General features: G+C 47.4%; 1 protein-coding gene across 1 annotated transcript in view; it reads left to right on the plus strand.

Moving 5' to 3' along the window:
- Positions 1-23,194, plus strand: part of Sras (Ras converting CAAX endopeptidase Sras) — a 96,652-nt gene that overhangs the window by 9,881 nt on the left and 63,577 nt on the right. The window contains exon 2 of the mRNA XM_068356753.1: positions 19,792-19,897. Within this exon, the coding sequence (XP_068212854.1) occupies positions 19,792-19,897 (106 nt within the window). The remainder of the gene's footprint in view (positions 1-19,791; positions 19,898-23,194) is intronic.

The raw sequence follows: 23,194 nt of genomic DNA on the forward strand, positions 1-23,194 counted from the left end.
TGGAAATGAACTAGAAAGAGTCTTATGCCCTGTAAGAGCTCTTAAGTTCTATTTAAAATGAACTAAACCTTTACGAGGCCCGTCTGAAGCTTTATGGTGTTCAGTTAAGAAACCATCTTTGCCTATGTCAAAGAATGCTTTATCCTTTTTTATCAGACTGTTAATACGAGAAGCTCATTCCCATCTGAATGAGGAAGACCAAGCTTTGCTGAAGGTAAGGACACACGAAGTTAGAGCTGTCGCAACTTCCGTGGCCTTTAAACAAAATAGATCTCTGCAAAGTATAATCGACGCAACCTATTGGAAAAGCAAGTCAGTGTTCGCGTCTTTTTATCTTAAGAATGTCCAGTCTCTTTACGAGAACTGCTACACTCTGTGACCATTCGTAGCAACGAGTGCAGTAGTGGGTGAGGGCTCAACCACTACAATTCCCTAATTCCATAACCTTTTTAATCTTTCTCTTGAAATGTTTTATTATTTTTTTGGGTTGTCCGGAAGGCTAAGAATGGTCAAAGTCATTTCTTGAGAAGCGCCTAGATTAGAGGTTTTGATGAGGTCCTGTTGTATGGGTTGCTACCCTTGATACTTCAGCTCCTAGGGGTCGCTCAGCATCCTAAGAGGATCGCGAGGCTCTGTAAGGAAGACGTACTTAAAAAGGCAGAGTAATTGTTCAAGTCGACTTCCTTACCAGGTACTTATTTATTTTATGTTTGTTATTTTGAATAACTGCTAAAATGAAATAAAAAATCCTTAGCTCATAATAATGTAAACAATTATTGCTGGTCTCTACCCACCCCCCTGGGTGTGAATCAGCTTATATAATCACCGGCTAAGTTTAATATTGAAAAATGTTATTTTTCAATATTAAACTTACCCGATAATCATGTAGCTGTCAACTCCGTTGCCCGACAGAATTCTACGGGAGGGATACGCCAGCTATCACTATACTAGAAGGGGGTGTACTCACAAGCGCCACCTGTGGCCAGGTACTACAGTACTTGTTGTTGACGCCACCTCACTTTTTCCTCTGTCGTGCTTCCGGCAAGACGTTCTTGGATACGCTTATGATTTTGGAGTATTGTTCACGGTTTGGTGAAGTATTTCTCTAAAATTTGCAGCTATTCGCTATACTAGAAACTTCTATATTAGCTTAGTTAGCTTTTGGAATTAATTTAATTATGGTGACGAAGAGAGTATGAACTCTCTTTCACCTTTAAATGGCCGACCCTTCCCTTAGACGGAAGTGTTGGTGTCTAAGAGAGTATAGACTCTTTCTTAATTTTGCTTAACAAAAGTTATAGATTATTTTATATCTCTCCGCCTTTTATAGGCCTCTTCGATTAACTTCCTTTTATTATAAACTTATTAAAATTAATTTTTATATTTGTTTATATTCGACCTTTCCTAATAGTAGGCGGTCTTTTCGTGGTACCGAAGTTAATTAACATTGAGCCCGTCATTTCGGTTTTACCTGTTAACATATTTTGCTATTTTAATGTTTTTGAAAGAATTTCTTTGATAGTCTCGTACTGTTTTCAAAGTTGAACTAACGTTTTGTTTTGTCTCTGCAGTTGTTGACGTTCAGAACGTTCAACTTGCGCTCTATCGTCACGATAGAGAGAGAATTTTCACGGTGTCACGTTGCAGTAAGAGTAACCGTGTCTAGCGTTTTGTTCATTCTTTCTTAACTTAATGGTTTTAATTCTAATAAATTGGGAAATATTTCAGTTTTTTCCTTTAACATAATACAGTGATACCTCGGTAGTCGAACGACTCTATACTCGAACAATTCGGAGTTCGACCAAAATTTTCGAGAAATTTTTGCTGCGGTGCTCGACCAAAAATTCGGTACTCGACCAGCCGAACACGTGACGACCGCATGGGCTTTGTGATGATCGCGCCATCTCGGCCACTCTCGCTTGTTCGGGAAGCATCAGTTCTCTCGAGAGCGTCACTCAGACAACGCGCGATCAGCATTCGTTGTGATTTAGTGATTTTCAGTGCTTTTAATTGCTTTTTTAGCTTTCATAATGAGTCCCAAGAAAGTAATGAGTGTTAAGGGGAAGGAGAAGAGGAAAACAGTGCGAACAACGATCGAGTTGAAGAAGGAAATTATAGCGAAATATGAGAATGGTGTACGAGTGTCCGATTTAGCGGTAGAATACGGAATGGCGAAGTCGACCATTTCTACGTTTTTAAAGCATAAAGAAATGATTAAGAAGGCGAATGTTGCAACGGGAGTTACGGCGGTAACTAAGCAAAGGCCACAAGTGATTGAGGAGATGGAAAAGTTGCTTTTAATATTTATTAAAGAAAAACAGTTGGCCGGGGAAAGTGTTAGTGAAGCGTTCATTTGTGAAAAAGCGTTGCATATCTATGAAGAATTAGTGAAGAAAAGTCCGAGTACCAGTGAAAGTGATTCATTTACATTTAAAGCGAGCAGGGGTTGGTTTGAAAAGTTTCGTAATAGAACAGGTATTCGTAATAGAACAGGTATTCATCATTTTCGAAGAATACTGCAGAGGAGGAAGAAACAATTAACAATAGACCAGTTTTTCACAAAAGAAAAGAAAGCTGCTACATCAAAGCCTGTTTCTCCTCCAAAGAAGAGACAAAGAAGAGAAGAAACCCCTGAAATAGATCTGCCCACCCTTTCATTGGAGAGAGAAACAACTCCTGAAGGAGAACTACCCCGCCACATCATGGAAGGGGACTCTCCTTCCAAGCAGTAACCTCCCCCTTCCATCCTCTCCACATCCATCCCTGTATGCCATCGAACCGCTGCTCAAAGGTATGTTCACTACAGTACAGAAAATGGTTTAAAATTGTTTTATTTTAGTACAGTAAATGGTTTAAAATTGTTTTATAGGATTTTCTGACCAATTTCATACACATTTAGATAATTATTGTTGTTTAGGTACACGTTTTATTAATATTTTGGGCCTGTTCGAGTGCTTGGGAACGGAATAGAATATATACCATTATTTCTTATGGGGAAAAAAAATTCGGTACTCGAACAAATCGGAGGTCGAACACGGATCTCGAACGGATTATGGTCGAGTACCGAGGTATCACTGTTTTAACGATATATATGATTGGGCTCTTCTCTCAGGTTCTAAGTCAAGAGAGAGAGAGAGAGAGAGAGAGAGAGAGAGAGAGAGAGAGAGAGAGAGAGAGAGAGAGAGAGAGAGAGAGAGATAGAGATGGAGGGAGAAAGAGGAGGATAAACGTTTCGTTCAAGCGAGTAACGTTGTTATCGTTTTTGCTCTTCTCCCTAGTCTCTTTAGGGGAAGAAGGTAAACGTTTCTAGAGTTTTTTCTTGTTCTCAAGCTTTATGCGGTGAGAGATTTTAAACGTAGTTTATTTGATCTAGTGTTTAGTCTCTTTCCAGCCACTGAATTATTTATCTTTCATTAGATTTTTCTGTTACATTGTAATTCTGTTTTCGCAATTACTAACTTTTGAGAAAAGATAGAATTGCGTGTTTCAGGTACAAACCACTTAAAGTTTCGAGTTCAGTGAAATAAGTGCAAACAGAAAATCAAAAGTGATAAGTGATTAGCGCAAAGTGTGTCAGTGTTGTGCGTGAGGGTACTTCTGTGCGTGCCAGTCGTCCTCCCAGTCCGGGACCTCTTGCAAGCTCCCAAGCCCAGGGGAGAAGCAATGTCGAAGGGCAAAAGGGTTCGGCAGGCCTTGATCGGCGCACAGAAGTATCCTCGGTGGTTGCGGGCGTGTCTTTCAGAGACCGTCACTCCCACCCGCAGACGATTGAGCCCTTATTTTGCTCGTCTGCAGAAGAAATTTCGGGGAGAAAACGCTGGTCTCAGGTCTCAAGACCTCTTAAACGTAAAGTCCAGACCTATGCCAGACGTACGAAGTTAGAGTTCAACAACCCGGATGCAGTCATTGGGTTAGCTCTGACTCTCCTCAGTCATCAGGTGACTGCACACCTCCTAAAAGGAGTAAGGTGCTGCCGCAACAGATCTCTTCTGTTAAGGCTTCGCCTCAGCAGACCTTAGTGTCTGCCGACCCCAAGTTGACTCTACTGCAGTCCATGCAGTCACAACTTGCGGTCCTGATGCGTGAGTGTCAGGCTGAGAAGGTTACACCTCCTCCTGCGATCGCTCCGCCTGACCGCAGTCCTGTCTGCCAGGCGTACGATGTTGAGGCTCCTCAGGATACCTTACCACGTTCTGAGTTTACTGTTTCCAGTGGTGTGCAGCTCCCTCCGCCTTCCTTAAGGCAACCTCAGCATGGGAACAGGAAGCTTATACTGTACCTTACTTCCTCCGCTTCCACTTCTTGCAGTTCCACCAGTGAGGCAACACTCTCTTGAGGTACAACACCTCTCCCATCCATGAGTCAGTCTCCTCAGCTCTCGCTGCAGCGAGCTCAACCCTCCTCAAGGCAAGCACCTCAACACCTTAGCCTTGCGCCTCAGGAGCCTCAACTCGCGAGACAATTACTGCGTTCTGCGCAACCACTTCCTGAACGCTCGCAGCTCACACCTCAGGAACCTCAACTCGTTCCTCAGGAACCTGCTACTGCGCATCCATCAACCTTACAGCAAGCGCAACTGTTGAGGCAGCAACCTCATGCTATGAGTCAGCCACCTCAACGCATGCATCTGCTACTTTCTCCTCAACTTGAGAAATAACAAATGACAATAATAACACCTCTTTACTTTCATAACTTGCAGTATGCCTACACAAACATTATGATAATGGAGGTTATTTGTCTTACTTATATAAAAATATATATGTATTCCTTGCAATATATTTTTAACAATATCGCAGAATATGGCAAAAATATCTTCAAAACAAAAATGAATCATGAGTTATGAATGTGAGGTAAATATTATGTTGATATTAAAACCCCATGCAAGCATGCATGAAGCACTCTAGCACTGGTCATGGAATTTCTGAGAAATGTTTAACGCCATGCAACACGCTCTGCTTACCTTACAGCATGCTCTACATACAGCATGCTCTACATACAGCATGCTCTGCATACAGCATGCTCTGCATACAGCATGCTCTGCATACAACATGCTCTGCATACAGCATGCTCTGCATTCAGCATGCTCTGCATACAACATGCTCTACATACAGCATGCTCTGCATACAACATGCTCTGCATACAGCATGCTCTGCATTCAGCATGCTCTGCATACAACATGCTCTGCATACAGCATGCTCTGCATACAACATGCTCTACATACAGCATGCTCTGCATACAGCATGCTCAGCATACAACATGCTCTGCATACCTTACCGCATGCTTCTCAGTCATACATCTTTGGTTGTTGCCAACTCACTAGACTGTCAAGCAGTTTCATAATGTTGCCTTCTAGTCTGCTGCTTTTGCACCATTGAAACCCTCACTGAGAGAACTTAACTTTTCTCGGATATGGTCCCTGTAGATGAGAAAGTGCTTTTCTCCCTCCTTCTGATATTCCCTTGAGGACTCTGTCATTTGGAGAGGAGCCTTTAGCTGCGTAGCCTCCTTTGGACTTTTATTTAAGCATAACATGCTTCCAGGGAAGGTAATGGTTCCACTTCAGTCACTAACCCCGTCTGTTACCACACCTGCTCCCATAGACCTTGAGCTGTGTTGCAAGACATGCAGTCCAAGCTTAGTCCTTGTTAAAGGATTTTTTTGTTTACGGAGTCAGTGTGTCACTGGGAAGACGTTCACCAGCAGAAGTGACTTGTTGTGACGCAGTGCGGCAACCTCAGCAACCCGATAAGGTGTTGTCTGTACGACCCAGACAGTCTAGACAGCTTCGGGTTGTCACTGTACTTCCTCGCTTCCCCATGGTTGACAGTTCACAGACTGTGCAGCAGTACCATGATCTTGTGTCCGGCTCCGTCAGACGACTGGCTTTTAAGAGCTCCCACAAGTCGTCGCTGTCTGGAGATTCTCAGATGGACTATGGATCTGACCAAGGAACTGGGCCTCCTGGTCAATTTTGAGGAGTCTCAGCTCATCCCATCCCAGACCATTGTCTCCCTGGGTATGGATCTTCAGAGTCGAGCTTTTCGGGCTTTTCCGTCGGCCCCAAGGATCTTCCAAGCCCTAGAATGCATCCAGAGCATGCTGAGAAGGAACCGATGCTCAGTCAGGTAGTGGATGAGTCTAACAGGGACACTTTCATCGCTGGCCCTGTTCATCGTGTTAGGGAGAATCCACCTCCCCCCCTTCAGTATCATCTAGCTGCTCACTGGATAAAGGACATGACGCTAGAGACGGTCTCAGTTCCTGTTTCCGAAGAGAGGAGGTCTTCTCTCGCGTGGTGTAAGAACAGCTTTCTTCTCAAGGAAGTCTACCTTTGGCTGTTCAGAAACCCGACCGCCGTCTCCTCTCGGACACATCAGACACGGGCTGGGGTGCGACTTTGGACGGACAGGAATGATCGAGAACATGGAATCAGGAGCAAAGGACACTTCACATCAATTGCAGGAGTTGTTGGCGGTTCTTCTGGCCTTGATAAACTTCAAGTCCCTCCAGCTTAACAAAGTGGTGGAGGTGGACTCTGACAACACCACAGCCCTGGCTTACACCTTCAAGCAGGGAGGGACTCTTTCGTGAAGTTGTTCTAGATCGCAAGGGACCTCCTCATCTGGTCTAAAGATCGAAAGCTCACGCTGGTAACGAGGTTCATTCAGGGCGGTATGAATGTCATGGCAGATCACCTCAGCCGGAAGGGTCAGGTCATCCCCACAGAGTGGACCCTTCACAAGAATGTTTGCAGCAGACTTTGGGCCCTGTGGGGTCAGCCAACCATAGATCTGTTCGCTACCTCGATAACCTAGAGACTCCTATTGTATTGTTCTCCGATTCCAGACTCAGCAGCAGTTCACGTGGATGCTTTTCTTCTGGATTGGTTCCATCTCGACCTGTATGCATTCCCGCCGTTCAAGATTGTCAACAGGGTACTGCAGAAGTTCTCCTCTCGCAAAGGGACACGGCTGACGTTGGTTGGCTCCGCTCTGGCCCGCGAGAGAATCGTTCTTAGAGGTACTGCAATGGCTGGTCGACATTTCCAGGACTCTTCCTCTAGGAGTGAACCTTCTACGTCTACCTCACGTAAAGAAGGTACACCCGAACCTCCACGCTCTTCGTCTGACTGCCTTCAGACTTTCGAAAGACTCTCAAGAGCTAGGGGCTTTTCGAAGGAGGCAGCCAGAGCGATTGCCAAAGCAAGGAGAACATCCACTCTCAGAATCTATCAGTCTCAAGGGGAAGTCTTCCGTAGCTGGTACAAGACCAATGCAGTTTCCTCAACCAGTACCACTGTAACCCAGATTGCTGACTTCCTGTTATATCTAAGGAAAGTAAGATCCCTTTCAGCTCCTACGATCAAGGGTTACAGAAGTATGTTGGCAGCGGTTTTCCGCCACAGAGGCTTGGATCTTTCCACCAACAAAGATCTACAGGACCTCCCTAGGTCTTTTGAGACCTCAAAGGAACGTCGGTTGTCCACTCCAGGCTGGAATCTAGACGTTGTCCTAAGGTTCCTTATGTCATCAAGATTTGAACCTCTCCAATCAGCCTCTTTTTAGGACCTCACATTAAAAACTCTTTTCCTCGTGTGCTTGACAACAGCTAAAGGAGTAAGTGAGATCCACGCCTTCAGCAGGATCATTGTTTTCACATCTGAAACGGCTACATGTTCCTTGCAGCTCGGTTTTTGCTAAACAAGCTTCCTTCACGTCCTTGGCCTAAGTCGTTCGAGATCCCAAGCCTGTCCAACTTGGTGGGGAATGAACTGGAGAGAGTACTTTGCCCAGTTAGAGCTCTTAGGTACTATCTAAAAAGGTCTTAACCTTTACAAGGACAATCAGAAGCCTTATAGTGTGCTATCAAGAAACCTTCTTTTCCAAGTTCTAAGAACTCAGTTTCTTACTATTCAGGCTTCTGATTAGAGAAACACATTCTCATCTGAAGGAAGAAGACCTTGCTTTGCTGAAGGTAAGGACACATGAAGTGGGAGCTGTGGCTACTTCAGTGGCCTTCAAACAGAGCCATTCTCTGCAGAGTGTTATGGATGCAACCTATTGGAGAAGCAAGTCAGTGTTCGCATCATTCTATCTCAAAGATGTCCAGTCTCTTTACGAGTACTGCTACACCCTGGGACCATTCGTAGCAACGAATGCAGTAGTAGGCGAGGGCTCAGCCACTACATTCCCATAATCCCATAACCTTTTAACCTTTCTCTTGAATACTTTTTATGGGTTGTACGGTCGGCTAAGAAGCCTTCCACATCCTTGTTGATTTGGCGGGTGGTCAATTCTTTCTTGAGAAGCGCCGAGGTTAAAGGTTGTGATGAGGTCCTTTAGTATGGGTTGCAGCCCTGTATACTTTAGCACCTTTGAGTTGATTCAGCCTTCCAAGAGGAACGCTGCGCTCAGTAAGGAAGACGATCTTATTAAAGGCAGAGTAACGGTTCAAGTCGACTTCCTTACCAGGCACTTATTATTTCATTGTTATTGTGGATAACTGATTATATGAAATACGGGATACTTAGCTATCCTTTAGTCTTGTACACTGGTTTTTCACCCACCCCCCTGGGTGTGAATCAGCTACATGATTATCGGGTAAGTTTAATATTGAAAAATGTTATTTTCATTAGTAAAATAAATTTTTGAATATACTTACCCGATAATCATGATTTAATTGACCCACCCTTCCTCCCCATAGAGAACCAGTGGACCGAGGAAAAAGTGAGGTGGCGTCAACAACAAGTACTGTAGTACCTGGCCACAGGTGGCGCTTGTGAGTACACCCCCTTCTAGTATAGTGATAGCTGGCGTATCCCTCCCGTAGAATTCTGTCGGGCAACGGAGTTGACAGCTACATGATTATCGGGTAAGTATATTCAAAAATTTATTTTACTAATGAAAATAACATTTTTATAATAAAATAAATTTTTGAATATACTTACCCGGTGATTATATATTAAAGGACCCTCCCTTCCTCCCCAATAGAGACCCAGTGGACCGAGGAGAAAATTGAGTTCTGTGTTTACATTGAGTACTGAGTACCTGCACGACAGATGGCGCTGTTGATGTGCACCCCCTACCTGCTTAGCGATCGCTGGCGGATTTTGAATGTAGAGTTTTCTGTCAAGCAGCAGAGCTGCAGCTTATATAATCACCGGGTAAGTATATTCAAAAATTTATTTTATTATAAAAATAACATTTCTCGTTGCGCTGACTCTTCGGGGTCTTGCATCTAATCCCCTCAGGGCCTCGCTACTCGGGCTACATTAGACCCTTGGTCTCTCGTCCCTCAGTGTACCTGCTGCCTGCTGCATCCGTTCCTGACTGCTGACGCGCCTCGGGTGCCCACGCCCCCGTTATCTAACGGGCTTCTCCCTTCGGGGTAGGAGAGACTTCCTCACACCTTGAGTAAGTCCCTTAAGTGCCAGGTATCCCCTGCGAGCCAACATTCCCTTACGTGCTAGCGCTCGACTGCTGTTCCTGCTGTTCCTGAGACTGCCTTTAGAGACACCCTGTTCCAGTATTCAGTTAGGCTGCTACCAACGTTCCCTGCGCATTTGCGCACATCGTTGGGGTTCCTGAGATAGTGCACAGGCGCTCCCCAGCGGTTCAGCCTACGGTGTCTCTGAAGTGTCTTCTACGAGGGACACCTCTCCCGTTCGCGGGAAAGGTACCTCACAGAGACCACTCCTCAGAGTATTCAGCAATCCCTCAGTTGATCGTCGGCACTGAAGTAGATCTCCTGGTCCTCTTCAGGGGATACCCTCCCTTTTAGGGACACATCCCAGCAGCGCACGATCGTCGAGGATCGTTAGCCGACGATCTTCTGATACGCGCCAACGCGTAAGCGCTGAAGATCTCCCGCGCGGGGGATGGTTTCCCGCGCGTGATCTCATGATCGTCGGACGATCCTCTGTTACGCGCTAACACATAAGCGCTGAAGATCTCCCGCGATCGTCGAGGATCGTTAGCCGATGATCTTCTGATACGCGCCTACGCGTAAGCGCTGAAGATTGCCCGCGCGCGATCTTGCGATCGTCGAGGATCGTTTGCCGACGATCTTCTGATACCCGCTAACGCGTAAGTGCTGTATAGTAGATCTCCCGCGCGCGGGATCTTCAAGGCCCTTCCGTTCGCAGTTTTTCCGCGCGCGATGGTCAAAGATTGTTAACCCGGCAACGGTCGTTAGCCGGCGATCTTCGGATCCAACGCTAGGCGCGCAAGCGCTGGTGATCTTCATAGTGCGCGTAAGCGCTGATGACTATCTTAGTGCGCGTAAGCGCCGAGGATCGGTCTGTGCGCGGGATGGTTTCCTGCGCGCGACAACAAGCCGTCCGCGCGCGGTTCTCCGCACGCGATCATCGACGGCCGTTAGCCGGCGATCTTCGGATCCAGCGCTAGGCGCGCAACCACTGATAATCTTCATAGTGTGCGTAAGCGCTGATGATCTTCATAGTGCGCGTAAGCGCTGATGATTTTCTTAGTGCGCGTAAGCGCTGATGATCTTCATAGTGCGCGTAAGCGCTGATGATCTTCATAGTGCGCGTAAGCGCTGATGATCTTCTTAGTGCGCGTAAGCGCTGATGATCTTTATAGTGCGCGTAAGCGCTGATGACCTTCTTAGTGCGCGTAAGCGCTGATGATCTTCATAGTGCGCGTAAGCGCTGATGATCTTCATAGTGCGTGCAAGCGCTGATGTTGTTCTTATTGCGCGTAAGCGCCGAGGATCGGTCTGTGCGCGGGATGGTTTCCCGCGCGCGACAACGAGCCGTCCGCGCGCGGTTCTCCGCACGCGATAATCGACGGCCGTTAGCCGGCGATCCTCGGATCCAGCGCTAGGCGCGCAAGCACTGATGATCTTCATAGTGTGCGTAAGCGCTGATGATCTTCATAGTGCGCGTAAGCGCTGATGATTTTCTTAGTGCGCGTAAGCGCTGATGATCTTCATAGTGCGCGTAAGCGCTGATGATCTTCATAGTGCGCGTAAGCGCTGATGATCTTCTTAGTGCGCGTAAGCGCTGATGATCTTCATAGTGCGCGTAAGCGCTGATGACCTTCTTAGTGCGCGTAAGCGCTGATGATCTTCATAGTGCGTGCAAGCGCTGATGACCTTCTTAGTGCGCGTAAGCGCTGATGATCTTCATAGTGCGGGTAAGCGCTGATGATCTTCATAGTGCGTGCAAGCGCTGATGTTGTTCTTATTGCGCGTAAGCGCCGAGGATCGGTCTGTGCGCGGGATGGTTTCCCGCGCGCGACAACGAGCCGTCCGCGCGCGGTTCTCCGCACGCGATCATCGACGGCCGTTAGCCGGCGATCCTCGGATCCGGCGCTAAGCGCGCAAGCGCCGACGATCTTCTTAGTATGCATAAGCTCCGAGGATTGGTCTGTGCGCGGGATGGTTTCCCGCGCGCGACAACAAGCCGTCCGCACGCGGTTCTCCGCACGCGATCATCGACGGCTGTTAGCCGGCGATCTGCGGATCCAGCGCTAGGCGCGCAAGCGCTGATGATCTTCATAGTGCGCGTAAGCGCTGATGATTTTCTTAGTGCGCGTAAGCGCTGATGATCTTCATAGTGCGCGTAAGCGCTGATGATCTCGCGTAAGTGCCGAGGATCGGTCTGTGCGCGGGATTGTTTCCCGCACGACAACGAGCCGTCCGCGCGCGATCATCGACGGCCGTTAGCCGGCGATCTTCGGATCCAGCGCTAGGCGCGCAAGCGCTGATGATCTTCATAGTGTGCGTAAGCGCTGATGATCTTCATAGTGCGCGTAAGCGCTGATGATCTTCTTAGTGCGCGTAAGCGCTGATGATTTTCATAGTGCGCGTAAGCGCTGATGATCTTCTTAGTGCGCGTAAGCGCTGATGATCTTCATAGTGCGCGTAAGCGCTGATGATCTTCTTAGTGCGCGTAAGCGCTGATGATTTTCATAGTGCGCCCAAGCGCTGATGATTTTCTTAGTGCGCGTAAGCGCTGATGATCTTCATAGTGCGCGTAAGCGCTGATTATCTTCTTAGTGCGCGTAAGTGCCGAGGATCGGTCTGTGCGCGGGATGGTTTCCCGCGCGCACCAACGAACTGTCCGCGCGCGGTTCTCCGCACGCAATCGTCAACGGCCGTTAACCCCCGATCTTCGGATTCGGCGCTAGGCGTGCGAGTGCCGACGATCTTCACAGTACGCGTAAGCGCCGAAGATCATTCCGTTCGCGGGGTGGTTTCCAGCGTGTGACCATTGAGGCTCACGCAATCATCACACGGATCATCCGCGCGCGGTTTTCCGCTCGCGATCGTCGTAGATCGTCCGTGCGCGGGCACCGAGGTTTTCCCGCTCGTGATCGCCGACTATCTTCTCTCGTGCGCGAGCGCCGACAATCTTCGCACACGCGTGAGCGTCGAAGATCGTGCGTGCTCGCGCGAATTGCACGCAGGCAACATGGTTTCCCGCTCACTGCCTCCTACGGTCTTCTCTTGCGCTAGCGCCGACGATCTTCGTACTCGCGTAAGCGCCGAAGATCTTCAGCGTTATTTCTTCTGCACGTGGGATGGTTTCCCATACGCAATCGCCGACAGCGCTAGCACCTGCGATCTTTTGTCACTGAGATCGTTCGCACGTGGGATGGTTTCCCTCGCTATCGCCCACGATCTTTCACGCGCGAGCGCCAGCGATCTTCATATGCGCGGAAGCGCGGGGATCGTTCATGCGGACGCCGATACGCTCACGCAAGTACGCGGGCATGCGGGCGCGGTTATACTGCTATGCTTGCCTTATTCACGCACTACCCAGATCTGTGCTTTTCGCGCGATCGTCAGCGTGATCGGCGCACCGTTCTCCGACGCGACCGTGCCCTGTTTACATCAGGGCTTATGGCGGTCAGGCCACCTCCACGTTTCCATCCCCCGCAGCGCAGAGCAGCGCCCTCTCCGGAGGGGGAGAGGTTTCCGGACAGATCAAAGGTCTCTTCTCCCTTCATTGCAGATTCTTTACGGGCGAACCCTCATGTGTCATCTCCCCCAGAGGATCGAACGATCCTCTTCCCTCCAGAGGGACTCCCTGTCAGCGCGAGGGTTGGTCGGCATCGCTGGTGGGATGCCGTCGTCAGAGGGCTCAAGCAGGCGATGAGCCTTTGACTGGGGTCACTAAGACGTAGCAGTTTCCTCTCCCTCTGAAGGGGGTGAGAGGAATCCCTGGCATGATATCTCCCCCAAGGACTATCCTGTCCCTTCGCGAGTGCTTACACAGGCGATGAGCCCTCCTCAGACTTCATCTTCCCTCCCCTGCAGATGAGCACTACCCATCACCAGGAAGGTCGGAAGACCCGGTCCTCTCCCCCTTCACTCCATAGGAAGAATCCCCGCCTCTTCCTGAGGGTCCTATTGTGCGTAGGGAGCAAAAGCCTTACATCCTTCATCGCTGGGGTCCTGTTTCCCTCCTACGAGGGATCCTAAGGCCCAGCCTTCCGCAAGGATCTGTCAGGATCCAGTTGGACCCTTGGGGCATGTCTACGAGTCTCTCCAAGAAGAGCCTCTGGGGATGGGAGACCTCGCTGCCAGTCCATCAGGAGGAGGAGCTCCAGGGGTTGGAACTTGCATTCTGGCAGGTTCTGGCCCTCAGGAGAAACCTCAAGGGGATCCCAGATTCAGGGATTCCTCTTCGGTAAGGGAAGAATACGGTCCTGGACTGAGTCTACTCACCCAAGGACTCCCCTACGCCAGTGCAGCTTGCCCTGGTCTCAGGGAATGGAGAGCTCCAGAGGCTAGGCCGAGGGCCAGCTCTCCGAGCTTGTCTCCTTCAACAGTCCCGGTTGGTATCGAGCCCCTCCCTCCTCCCTGGGTAGGGATCGGTGCGGAAGTCCAGTCCATGTCGGAGATACGCTCCCTCCAAGAGGTGGCCAACGGGTTCCGAGGCCTCCTTAATCATCTCCTTCCCTTCTCGACTCTGTACAGGGTTGTCAAACAGTCTCCGTTCAGCATAGCGACAGCAGACGCGGTCAGCTTTGCGGTGAGACCACAAGACTTCATGTGTACACTGGTCCGGTAGGACTCGTACTTCCGGTCCTGGTTTACCCATCTTCAAGGAAGTGCTTTGGAGTTTGCCTGGAAGGCGAATATACCAGTTCAAGGGCTGTGCTTCGGCCTCTCCACAGCACCTCAACAGTTCTCCGATACTTCCACTCGGATCTCTTCATGGGCTCTCAGGATCGGCATCCGGCCTCTCCGTTTCCTGGGTGACTGGCCGATCCTGGCAGACTCGAAGGCATCCCTTCTTCGTCATCGGGACAAGCTCCTCGGACTTTGCCAAGTTCTAAAGATCATGGTGGTCCTCGAGGAGTCCTCCCCGCAGCCCTCTCAGAGTCTGGTATACCGAGCCTGGTCTTAGGCTCCTATCGCCTGAAGCCTTCCCTTCAGACAACAGGGTACCAAGGCAGAGGAAGGTCGCGAGACCTTTCCTCACACGAGAAGACCCTCCAACCCACGGTTGTTACGTCTCTCCTCCCTGGCCTGTCTGGTTTCCACACTCACCTCAGGTTGAGTTCTCTCCAGTGGCGACTCGGGGCACGGGGGAGTCGGGGGCACGTCTCCCCAGAAGCCGAGACCCCTAGGGGACAACCGGTACAGATGGACCCATAGGGGTGGGAAGCAGACGAGGGTCTACAATAGGGAGTGGTCCTTCTCGTCCTTCCCCCAAACTTGATGCTGTCTTCGGACGCGTCAAAGAAAGGGGGGCCCACGTTCTGATCCATGGGTCCTCAGGCCGGTGGTCAGAACCAGGAAGAACCTTCTCTAGACCTACTAGAGATGGAAACTGTGTTTCTGGCACTTCAGTAGCTCCACCTAGCCTGGCGGACTACTCTGTGGTTATGAGGATCAACAACACCACAGTGGTGGTTTTCTGGCCCAGACAAGGAGGTACTTTTCAGTACAACCATCCCATCCTGCGGTAGAGATACCTGGATGGTCCGAATCCCCCTCGGTCTCCTTAGCAGCTCGCTTGATTCCAGGCAAAGGAATGGGCTCGCTGACAGTCTGAGCAGTGTGACACGGACACCGCATTCCGAGTGGTCTTCGGATCCTCAAGTAGCCTACAAGTCCTGACTCGGTGGAGCTCCCTCTGTGGACCGGTTTGCTACGGTACTGAGCTGCAAGCTCCCGCTGTACTGCTCCCCCGGTCACGGATCCCAAGGCCCTCTGGTAGGATGCCTTCCAGCAACGGTGGGACACCATCGATGTGTTGCCTCCGTAGCTTGCTCCAACTTCCTGCCGGGAGTCTATCCAGCATCTCCTCAAAGAGAGAGGATTTTCGCAACAAGTCGCGAAAAAGAGGCCTGGACACCTGCGCAAGTCTTCCGCAGTAGTCTCCCAGGCGAAAGAGCGAGTTCCTGTGGCCGGTGTCGGGGAGAGGGCATCCCTCCACACGATGCCGCTTCAAGCAATAGCGAAGCCCCCTGTGGGATTGCGGGATAAACGTGCCTTTCAGTTTCGACTGTGAAAGGCTATCCCTCAGCCTTAAATCTTGCCTCCAGGCTCTAGGGATAAACATTTCTCCCCCGCTGGAACTCTTCCTTCGCATGTGAAGCCTTGTCCTCTCCTGCCCTCAGTCGAAGGTGTGACATCCTCCTTGGGATGTGGTTCGAGTCCTCGAGTTTCTAAAGAGACCCCTGACGAACCACTACGTAAGTCCCCAGATCTCCTCCTTTCTGGGTAGACAGTGTTCCTGCTAGCCTATCTTCAGCCAAGCGAGTCACATGGTCTCTCATACGACTTCGCCCATTCAGGGGGTTAGGGGGAGTTAACATTCAGGTTCGTCTCTGAGGTTTGTTGTCGAGACTCAGAATCCTGGAGCGCCGGACCTGCTGTTCGATTCCTTCCAGTGTTCGAGTCTCCATCCTGTAGCAGATAACTCAGACCATCTCCTACCTTGCCGGTAGGGAGTCTGAGCTGGCGTCTTCAGAGAACGGCTGCAGTTCGTCTCCAGGCTCAAACCTCGTTCGTGGATCCTGGGTAACGAAGAGAAGGGTCTCCAGGAGTACCATCTTGGCCCGGATTTGCAGGGTGCTACACCCTGCCTTGAATCCTGACCCTTCTCCGTCGCATCGCCCTAGAGCCCATGATGTCAGGGGCTTAGATATGTCCCTGCCCTTCATGGAGCATCATTCAGTGACACAGGTCCTACAAGCGGGGCTGTTGAAGCATCAGACCTTCTCAGCCCCTTACCTGCAAGACATGACCCACAGGAGGCTCGATACGTTTCTATCGACCCTGTGGTGGCTTCACAACAGCCGGTCTAAACTCGGGCTCCTAGATGGACAAGTAGCAGAAGGTTGAGGGCATTGTTACCTGGTGTTAGTCTGCATGAATGAAAAGATCTGTCAGGCCCTTATTCTTTTCTTCATCCTCTCCTCCCACGGAGAAAGCAGCATCCTGGATTCCCTGCACAGCTGACCTCAAACCACTGCAGGTAGACCATGCTTCCTTGTGTTCCTAGTATTAGGTGTAATACTGTCATGTCCCCATACACTGACGAGGTGGTATTGGGAGAGTCCTAGCCTGGATTTCCTTCTGAGGGACTCCAGGGCAACTGCCTGGGACAAGTCACTTTTCACCTTCGCACACACCTTACGTAGGTCGCGGCAGTTTCACAACCGCCAGCGAGGAGCAGGGATTCCCTATTGTCCGAGTACTTGATCGCTCGAATATGGAATCCCTGGGCAAGCCAAAGCCAGTATGGCCGGGACTTACCACCCTTCCTAAGGGTTAAGTCACCCCATGTAAATAGCGTAGTTTGTATTTCAGTTACGGAACAGTTCCAACAGTTCCTGGAGGGCCACTCAGTGGTGGTGATGACCGACAACACCATAGTAGTGGCTTACATCAACAAGCAAGAAGGTACTTTTTTGCAGCAGCCATCCCATCCAGCAGTAAAGATACCACTATCGGCACGCTTCATTCCGGGCAAAAGGAATGTGCTCGCCGTCAACCTGAGCAGAGCATCTCAGATAGGGAGTACTGACTGGTCTTTGGATCATCTAGTAGCCAACAAAGTTCTAACTTTGTGGGGTTCTCCGACTGTGGACTGTGGATCTCTTTGCAACTTCAGGCCCCAGCTGTATTGTTCCCCAGTCCCAGACCCCAAGGCTCTCTGGCAAGATGCATTCCAACAACGGTGGGATAACATCGACGTTTACGCCTTTCCCCCATTCTGTCTGATGAGGAGGGTACTCAACAAGACCAGAACATCGGTCAATCTTTCAATGACCCTCATAGCTCCGCTATGGCATCATGCAGAATGGTTTCCGGACCTTCTGCAGCTCCTAACGGAGCCCCCAAGAAAATTCCCTCCACAACACAATCTACTCAAACAATCACATGCCAACATATTCCACAAAGCCGTAGCTTCACTACGACTTCATGCCTGGAGACTATCGAGCATCTCCTTTCTCAGAGAGGATTTTCACATCAAGTTGCTACTAGGATGTCTGGATACCTGCGTAAGTCATCAGCAGCAGTCTACCAGGCGAAGTGGAAAGTCTTCTGTGGTTGGTGTCATGGAAGGGGTATCTCTCCTTTCGATGCCACTATTCCAGCAATAGCGGAATTCCTCGTTTATTTGCATGAAGAAATGCGCCTGTCAGTCTCGGCAGTGAAAGGCTATTGCTCAGCCTTAACCTTGCCTTCAGACTGAAAGGAATGGACATTTCTTCATCGCTAGAACTTTCCTTACTCATACGGAGTCATGAACTTACCTGTCCTCAGTCAGAAGTGAGACCTCCCCCATGGAATGTGGTTCGAGTTCTCAGGTCTCTTAAGAGATCTCCCTGTGAACCATTACGCCAGGCAACCGATCGCCACCTGACTTGGAAGACGGTGTTCCTGCTAGCTTTGGCTTCGACCAAACGAGTCAACGAACTTCATGTTCTCTCATACGACATCGCCCATTCAAGGGGATGGGGAGAGTTAATGTTCAGCTTCGTCCCTGAGTTTATTGCTAAGATTCAGAACCCGGGAGTAGCGGATCCATGATTCGACTCCTTCCGGATTTCTAGTCTCCGTACTGTAACAGACCATCTCTTACTATGCCCGGTGAGGAGTTTGAGGCTGTATCTTAAGAGAACAGCCGCAGCCCGTCCCCGTGTGCCTGCACTATTCGTCAGCACAGGAAGGACCAGACCATGAGGAGGGTCACTGAGAATACCATCTCTGCATGGGTTCACAAGGTCATAAACCATGCATTGAATCCAGACCCTCCTCCTTCACATCGTCCTAGAGCTCATGATGTCAGGGGCGTAGCTATGTCCCTGGCATTCAAGAGAAACTTCTCAGTGACGCAGGTTCTTCAAGCTGGGGTGTGGAATCGTCAGACCACATTCCCCTCCCACCACATGCAAAACTTGATCCACAGGAGACTCGATGCGTTCTCTATCGGTTCTTTGGTGGCTGCACAACAGCTGGTTTAAAACCTCAAGCTCCTTATTGGATAAGTAGCAGAAGGGTGAGGGCATTGTTACTCTGTTTTAGTCTGCGTGAATGAAAAGATTTGACTGGCCCTTATTCTTTTCTTCTTTCTCCCCTTTCTTGGGGAAAGCAGCATCCTGGGTTCTCTGCACAGCTGACCTCAAACCACTGCAGGTAAATCATGCTCCCTTGTGTACCTAGTATTCAGACTAATACTGTTGCGTCCCCATACCCTGAAGAGGTGGTATTGGGAAAGTCCTAGTTACACAGTTTTTCCTTCTAAAGAACTCGGAATAACTTTACCTGGACAGTCACACTTCTATATACCTCAACACACATCATGCGTAGGCTGCGGACTTTGCATAGCAAGGTTTTAGCAAGGTGCAGGGGGTCTTTATTATTGAGTACGGACATACTCAGATAAGGAGCCCCTGGGTAAAGCCAAAAGTGAGATTGGCTGGGATGTCCACCCTACCTAATGGGTGAGTCACCCCTATTAAATATCGTTGTTTGTATTCCAGTTACGGAACAAATGTCAAATTCATAGATAATTTGTATTTTTCCTAACTATACAAACCTTAGCTATTTAAGCAAACTTACTTGCCAGCCCTATCCCCCTTGAAGTCCTACCTTTAAGCAAAGTGAGCTCAATCACAGGTGTGTGGAGGGGGCCGGTAGCAAGCTACCCTCCCCTACCCCCTCTAACTAGCGGTATGGGTAGTTAACCCTTGTTAAAATTTAATAACTCGTCATTTCAGCTACGCCAAAAGTAATACCCCGATTGAATAGCTAAGGTTTTGTATAGTTAGGAAAAATACAAATTATCTACGAATTTGTCTTTATCATATTTTAATTGTTTTTTTTTTTTTAATTTGAGGTACAAGAAAACAGGATGATTTTATCATTAAAGATGATGAAAATAATGATTTTTAGAAATTTGTCATTTCTGGCAAAGTATGGCACATTTTAAGGATCTCGTTGAAATTCTGGACCAGGAAGAACTTGGCATAAAGAGAGTCCATAGAAAGCAGGAGCAACTTTAACAAACGTCAAGAATTATCACCAAGAACTGAGAGTCATTCTAGGTTACCTAGAACTGAGGATATTCAACAACTGGCGGCTACATTTTCTGTGTTGCTTGGCCAATGACACTAGATTAAGCTCGCTCTCAAATTATTTTTAATGTGTTCATTCTTTCAAATACTGTACATTTTATTGGTGGTGAATTGTTATTCTCTAAATATCGTACCTTTATTTTTAGAAAAATTCTTCCTTTGAAGATGGGGGATTAAGTGATAAAATCATCTATTGTGTTTTAAATTATATTTTTATTTACAGAGACCATCCATCCACCATAAAGAAACGTTGCATCAGTGTATTCTTCATGACAATTGTATCACCATTTTTCATCATTTGGTTCGGGAATGGAGAATCTGTAGGACAAGTAAGTCAAATTTTAATCCTTATTCAATATTTTTTCTTGATTGCATTTGTATATTTTAACCCTTTTACCCCCAGGCTCTTTGGAAATTTCCAACCCTTAACCCCCAAGGGGTTATTTTTTTCCCAGAACATTTTGCAGTATATATTTTTTAAATTGCTCTAACAGCCTTCATTTTTGTCATAGAGAGGTCAGGTTGGTCTCATTCTCTTGGAAAATGCCTGAATTTTTTCAAAAAATTATCAAAAATATGAAAAAAAAAAATTTTATAGCATTTTTTTGCAAGGACGTACTGGTACGTCCATGGGGGTAAAGGGATGGGTTTTGTGAAACGTACCAGCACGTCCTTTGGGGGTAAAAGGGTTAAGTATTAAAATTTCAACAATATTGTACAGTACCATATTTTTCCTTGAATATATGTAGAGTACTGTACTGTTCTGCATATTTGCACTAGAACCCTTGAAAATTAAGTTATAATATATGAAGAAGTGTTAGTCCCAATAGTTCATTTGTACCAGCGACTACTGCGTGCAAAAGTAATTTTATTACCTGATTAGTAAAGCATAGACAAATGCCCCAGGAAATGCAAGAATGTGAAACTTATTAACTTTTATTTCAAAGTGGTACAATCCCTTAATTTTGATTTGCCTAGTTATAATTTACAAGGTTTCCTCATCATGGGTGTTATCCAGAAAATAGTTAACCCTTTTACCCCCAAAGGACATACTGGTACGTTTCTCAAAACCCATCCCTTTACCCCCATGGACGTACCGGTACGTCCTTGCAAAAAAATGCTATATAAGTTTTTTTTTTCATTTTTTTGATAATTTTTTGAAAAAATTCAGGCATTTTCCAAGAGAATGAGACCAACCTGACCTCTCTATGACAAAAATTAAGGCAGTTAGAGCAATTTAGAAAAAATATACTGCAAAATGCGCTGGGAAAAAAATAACCCCCTGGGGGTTAAGGGTTGGAAATTTCCAAAGACCCTGGGGGTAAAAGGGTTAATAACATTAACATTACGTATATAGTAATCTTTGTTCTTACAAGAATACAGGCCATCAGATTTTATTACCTCTGCCAATGAAGAACGAAGAAAGTTATGTTTTACCCCCGTTTGTATGTTTGTTTATTTGTTTGTGAACACCTTCCTGGCCACAGTTTTAATCGTAGAGTAATGAAACTTGCAGGGATTAACTTTTATTGAAAAAGCCGGAAATTACAGTACAGTATTAGATTTTGGAAGGTCAAGGTCACAGTCAAGCAAAATGTCCAATTCACGTAATCAGCTATAAATTTGGACATCGTTGTCACAGTGACTTCAAACGTGATTAATTTTTAGTATATGAAAATTCATGCCAATTAATACATGTTAAGGTCAAAGGTCAAGGTCAAGCAAAGGTCAAATTCTGGTCATCAACCATACGGCCACGATTTTAATCGTAAAGTAGTGAAACTTGCAGGGATTTCAAATTTATTTAAAGAGCTGGAAATGATTAAATTTTGGAAGGTCAAAGGTCAAGGTCGCGGACGAGCAAAACTTCCAAAATCAGTCCTGAAGATTGGGAAGCAAGCTGGCCTGGCAGAGATCTGCACTCTACTGAGTAGCCCCTCTAGTATGTAGAAGCATTCCCTGGGCAAGTTGAAAAGGGGCTATTGAAGTGTGTAAACAAGAGGGTTAAATAATTTCTGAAATTTGCTATGAATGGCCGAATACCTCGATGTGGGGAACTAAATTCCTTTACATTCAGATCTTTCTGGGCAGTACCCTCCTGTTTGTAATACTAGGTATGCAGTTGATTATAATAGTCATGCTTTCTCTATCATGAGACATAATACTAGGCTACACAGTATACTAGAAGTTTTATTCCAGGTGTGACCAAGTTGTGGAATGATCTTCCTAATTGGGTAGGTGAATCGGTAGAACTTCAAAAGTTCAAACTTGCAGCAAATATGTTTATGCTGAACAGGCTAACATAAGTTTCTTTTTATAGTTTATATATGAAAGATCTAATTTGTTGTTGTTACTGTACTTAAATATTTAATTTTAATTGTTCATTACTTCTCATATAGTTTATTTATTTCCTTATTTCCTTTCCTCACTGTTTCACACAAGTTCAGTGGGAACAGATTCCCGATGCATACATCTTATTAGAACTACTTCATATGAGCTTCAGCTCTTGACACGGTATTCATGAACATTCATCTGATCACTACTACTACTACTATTAATATTAGTTAGCGATCAGTCATCTTCTCCCTGTCTAACCTTTTAGGATCACTTGTTTTGGTATAGGGCTACCTTCCAAGGCAATTTCTTCTTATACTTGCATGACAAAGTATATATTAGTCGCTCATGTGCCCTCGCCTATACGCCACCTGGCCTCACCAGGAAGGTGGAGAATAGGTTTACACAGTGATTACCGCAATAGAAGTCGTCCGATCACTTGCTCCTGCCGCCTTCCCCTGTGATTCAGAAAGAGTCTCGAGAAACATAATCCTTCAGGATTACAGTATATTCTCCTTCTCTCCATGAGTGAAAGACCTCGTCGAATTGCTTACATGGTTTTGGTTTCTAATTCCATGTATTGTAATCTTCTCTTTGCTCCGTCATGCCTGCATAGAATGACAGTCTCGTAAACATAATTCCTTGTGGGTATTCTTTTTCATCCCCAATTTTTTTTTAGAGGATTATGTCTGCTCATGTGTATGTTTTCAAACTATAGCAAACATAGATTCGAAGGATCCTCTCCCCTTTGCACCTTGTCACCATATCATCATTAGCCCAGGTTCCCTCGGGACTTATGCAAAGCAACTTCGACCCTCCATCTCATGGTTCACCTTCGGGAAGCCTAAATATGGCCAACCCAGAGCTTGACCTTGGTCATGGTTGTCAGCTCGCTGATAACAATACTTTCCCTCAACCTGAGTTAGTTCAGCCAGAGGAGGGAATGCAAAGTTTGAAGCGTCAGTCGTTTGTCCAACGGGGAGTGTTAAATCCCAACCTCCTCAAGGGGTTACACCTACTACCCCCCCCCCCCCTCCCCCAGATTCGATGCCCTTTTAAGAACCATCCAGAAAAGGGAATGGGCACACGTGTGGCATCACACGGCCTTCAGACTTTGGTCTGATTCCTAACATCATTGCCACATGAATCTCCTGGAATGAGGTAATTTTTCTGACCTTCCAACAGTTCCTTCACACCAGCAGCTCCAACAGTTCCTTCAGTGGCCTATATCCAGAAAATCAGGAAAGTTCCACTTCACAGCATCTATTCCAACTAGTTGGGGAATGCTAAGG

The sequence above is a fragment of the Palaemon carinicauda genome, chromosome 33 (assembly GCF_036898095.1).
Source record: "Palaemon carinicauda isolate YSFRI2023 chromosome 33, ASM3689809v2, whole genome shotgun sequence".
In the NCBI taxonomy this organism is placed as follows: Eukaryota; Metazoa; Arthropoda; class Malacostraca; order Decapoda; family Palaemonidae; genus Palaemon; species Palaemon carinicauda.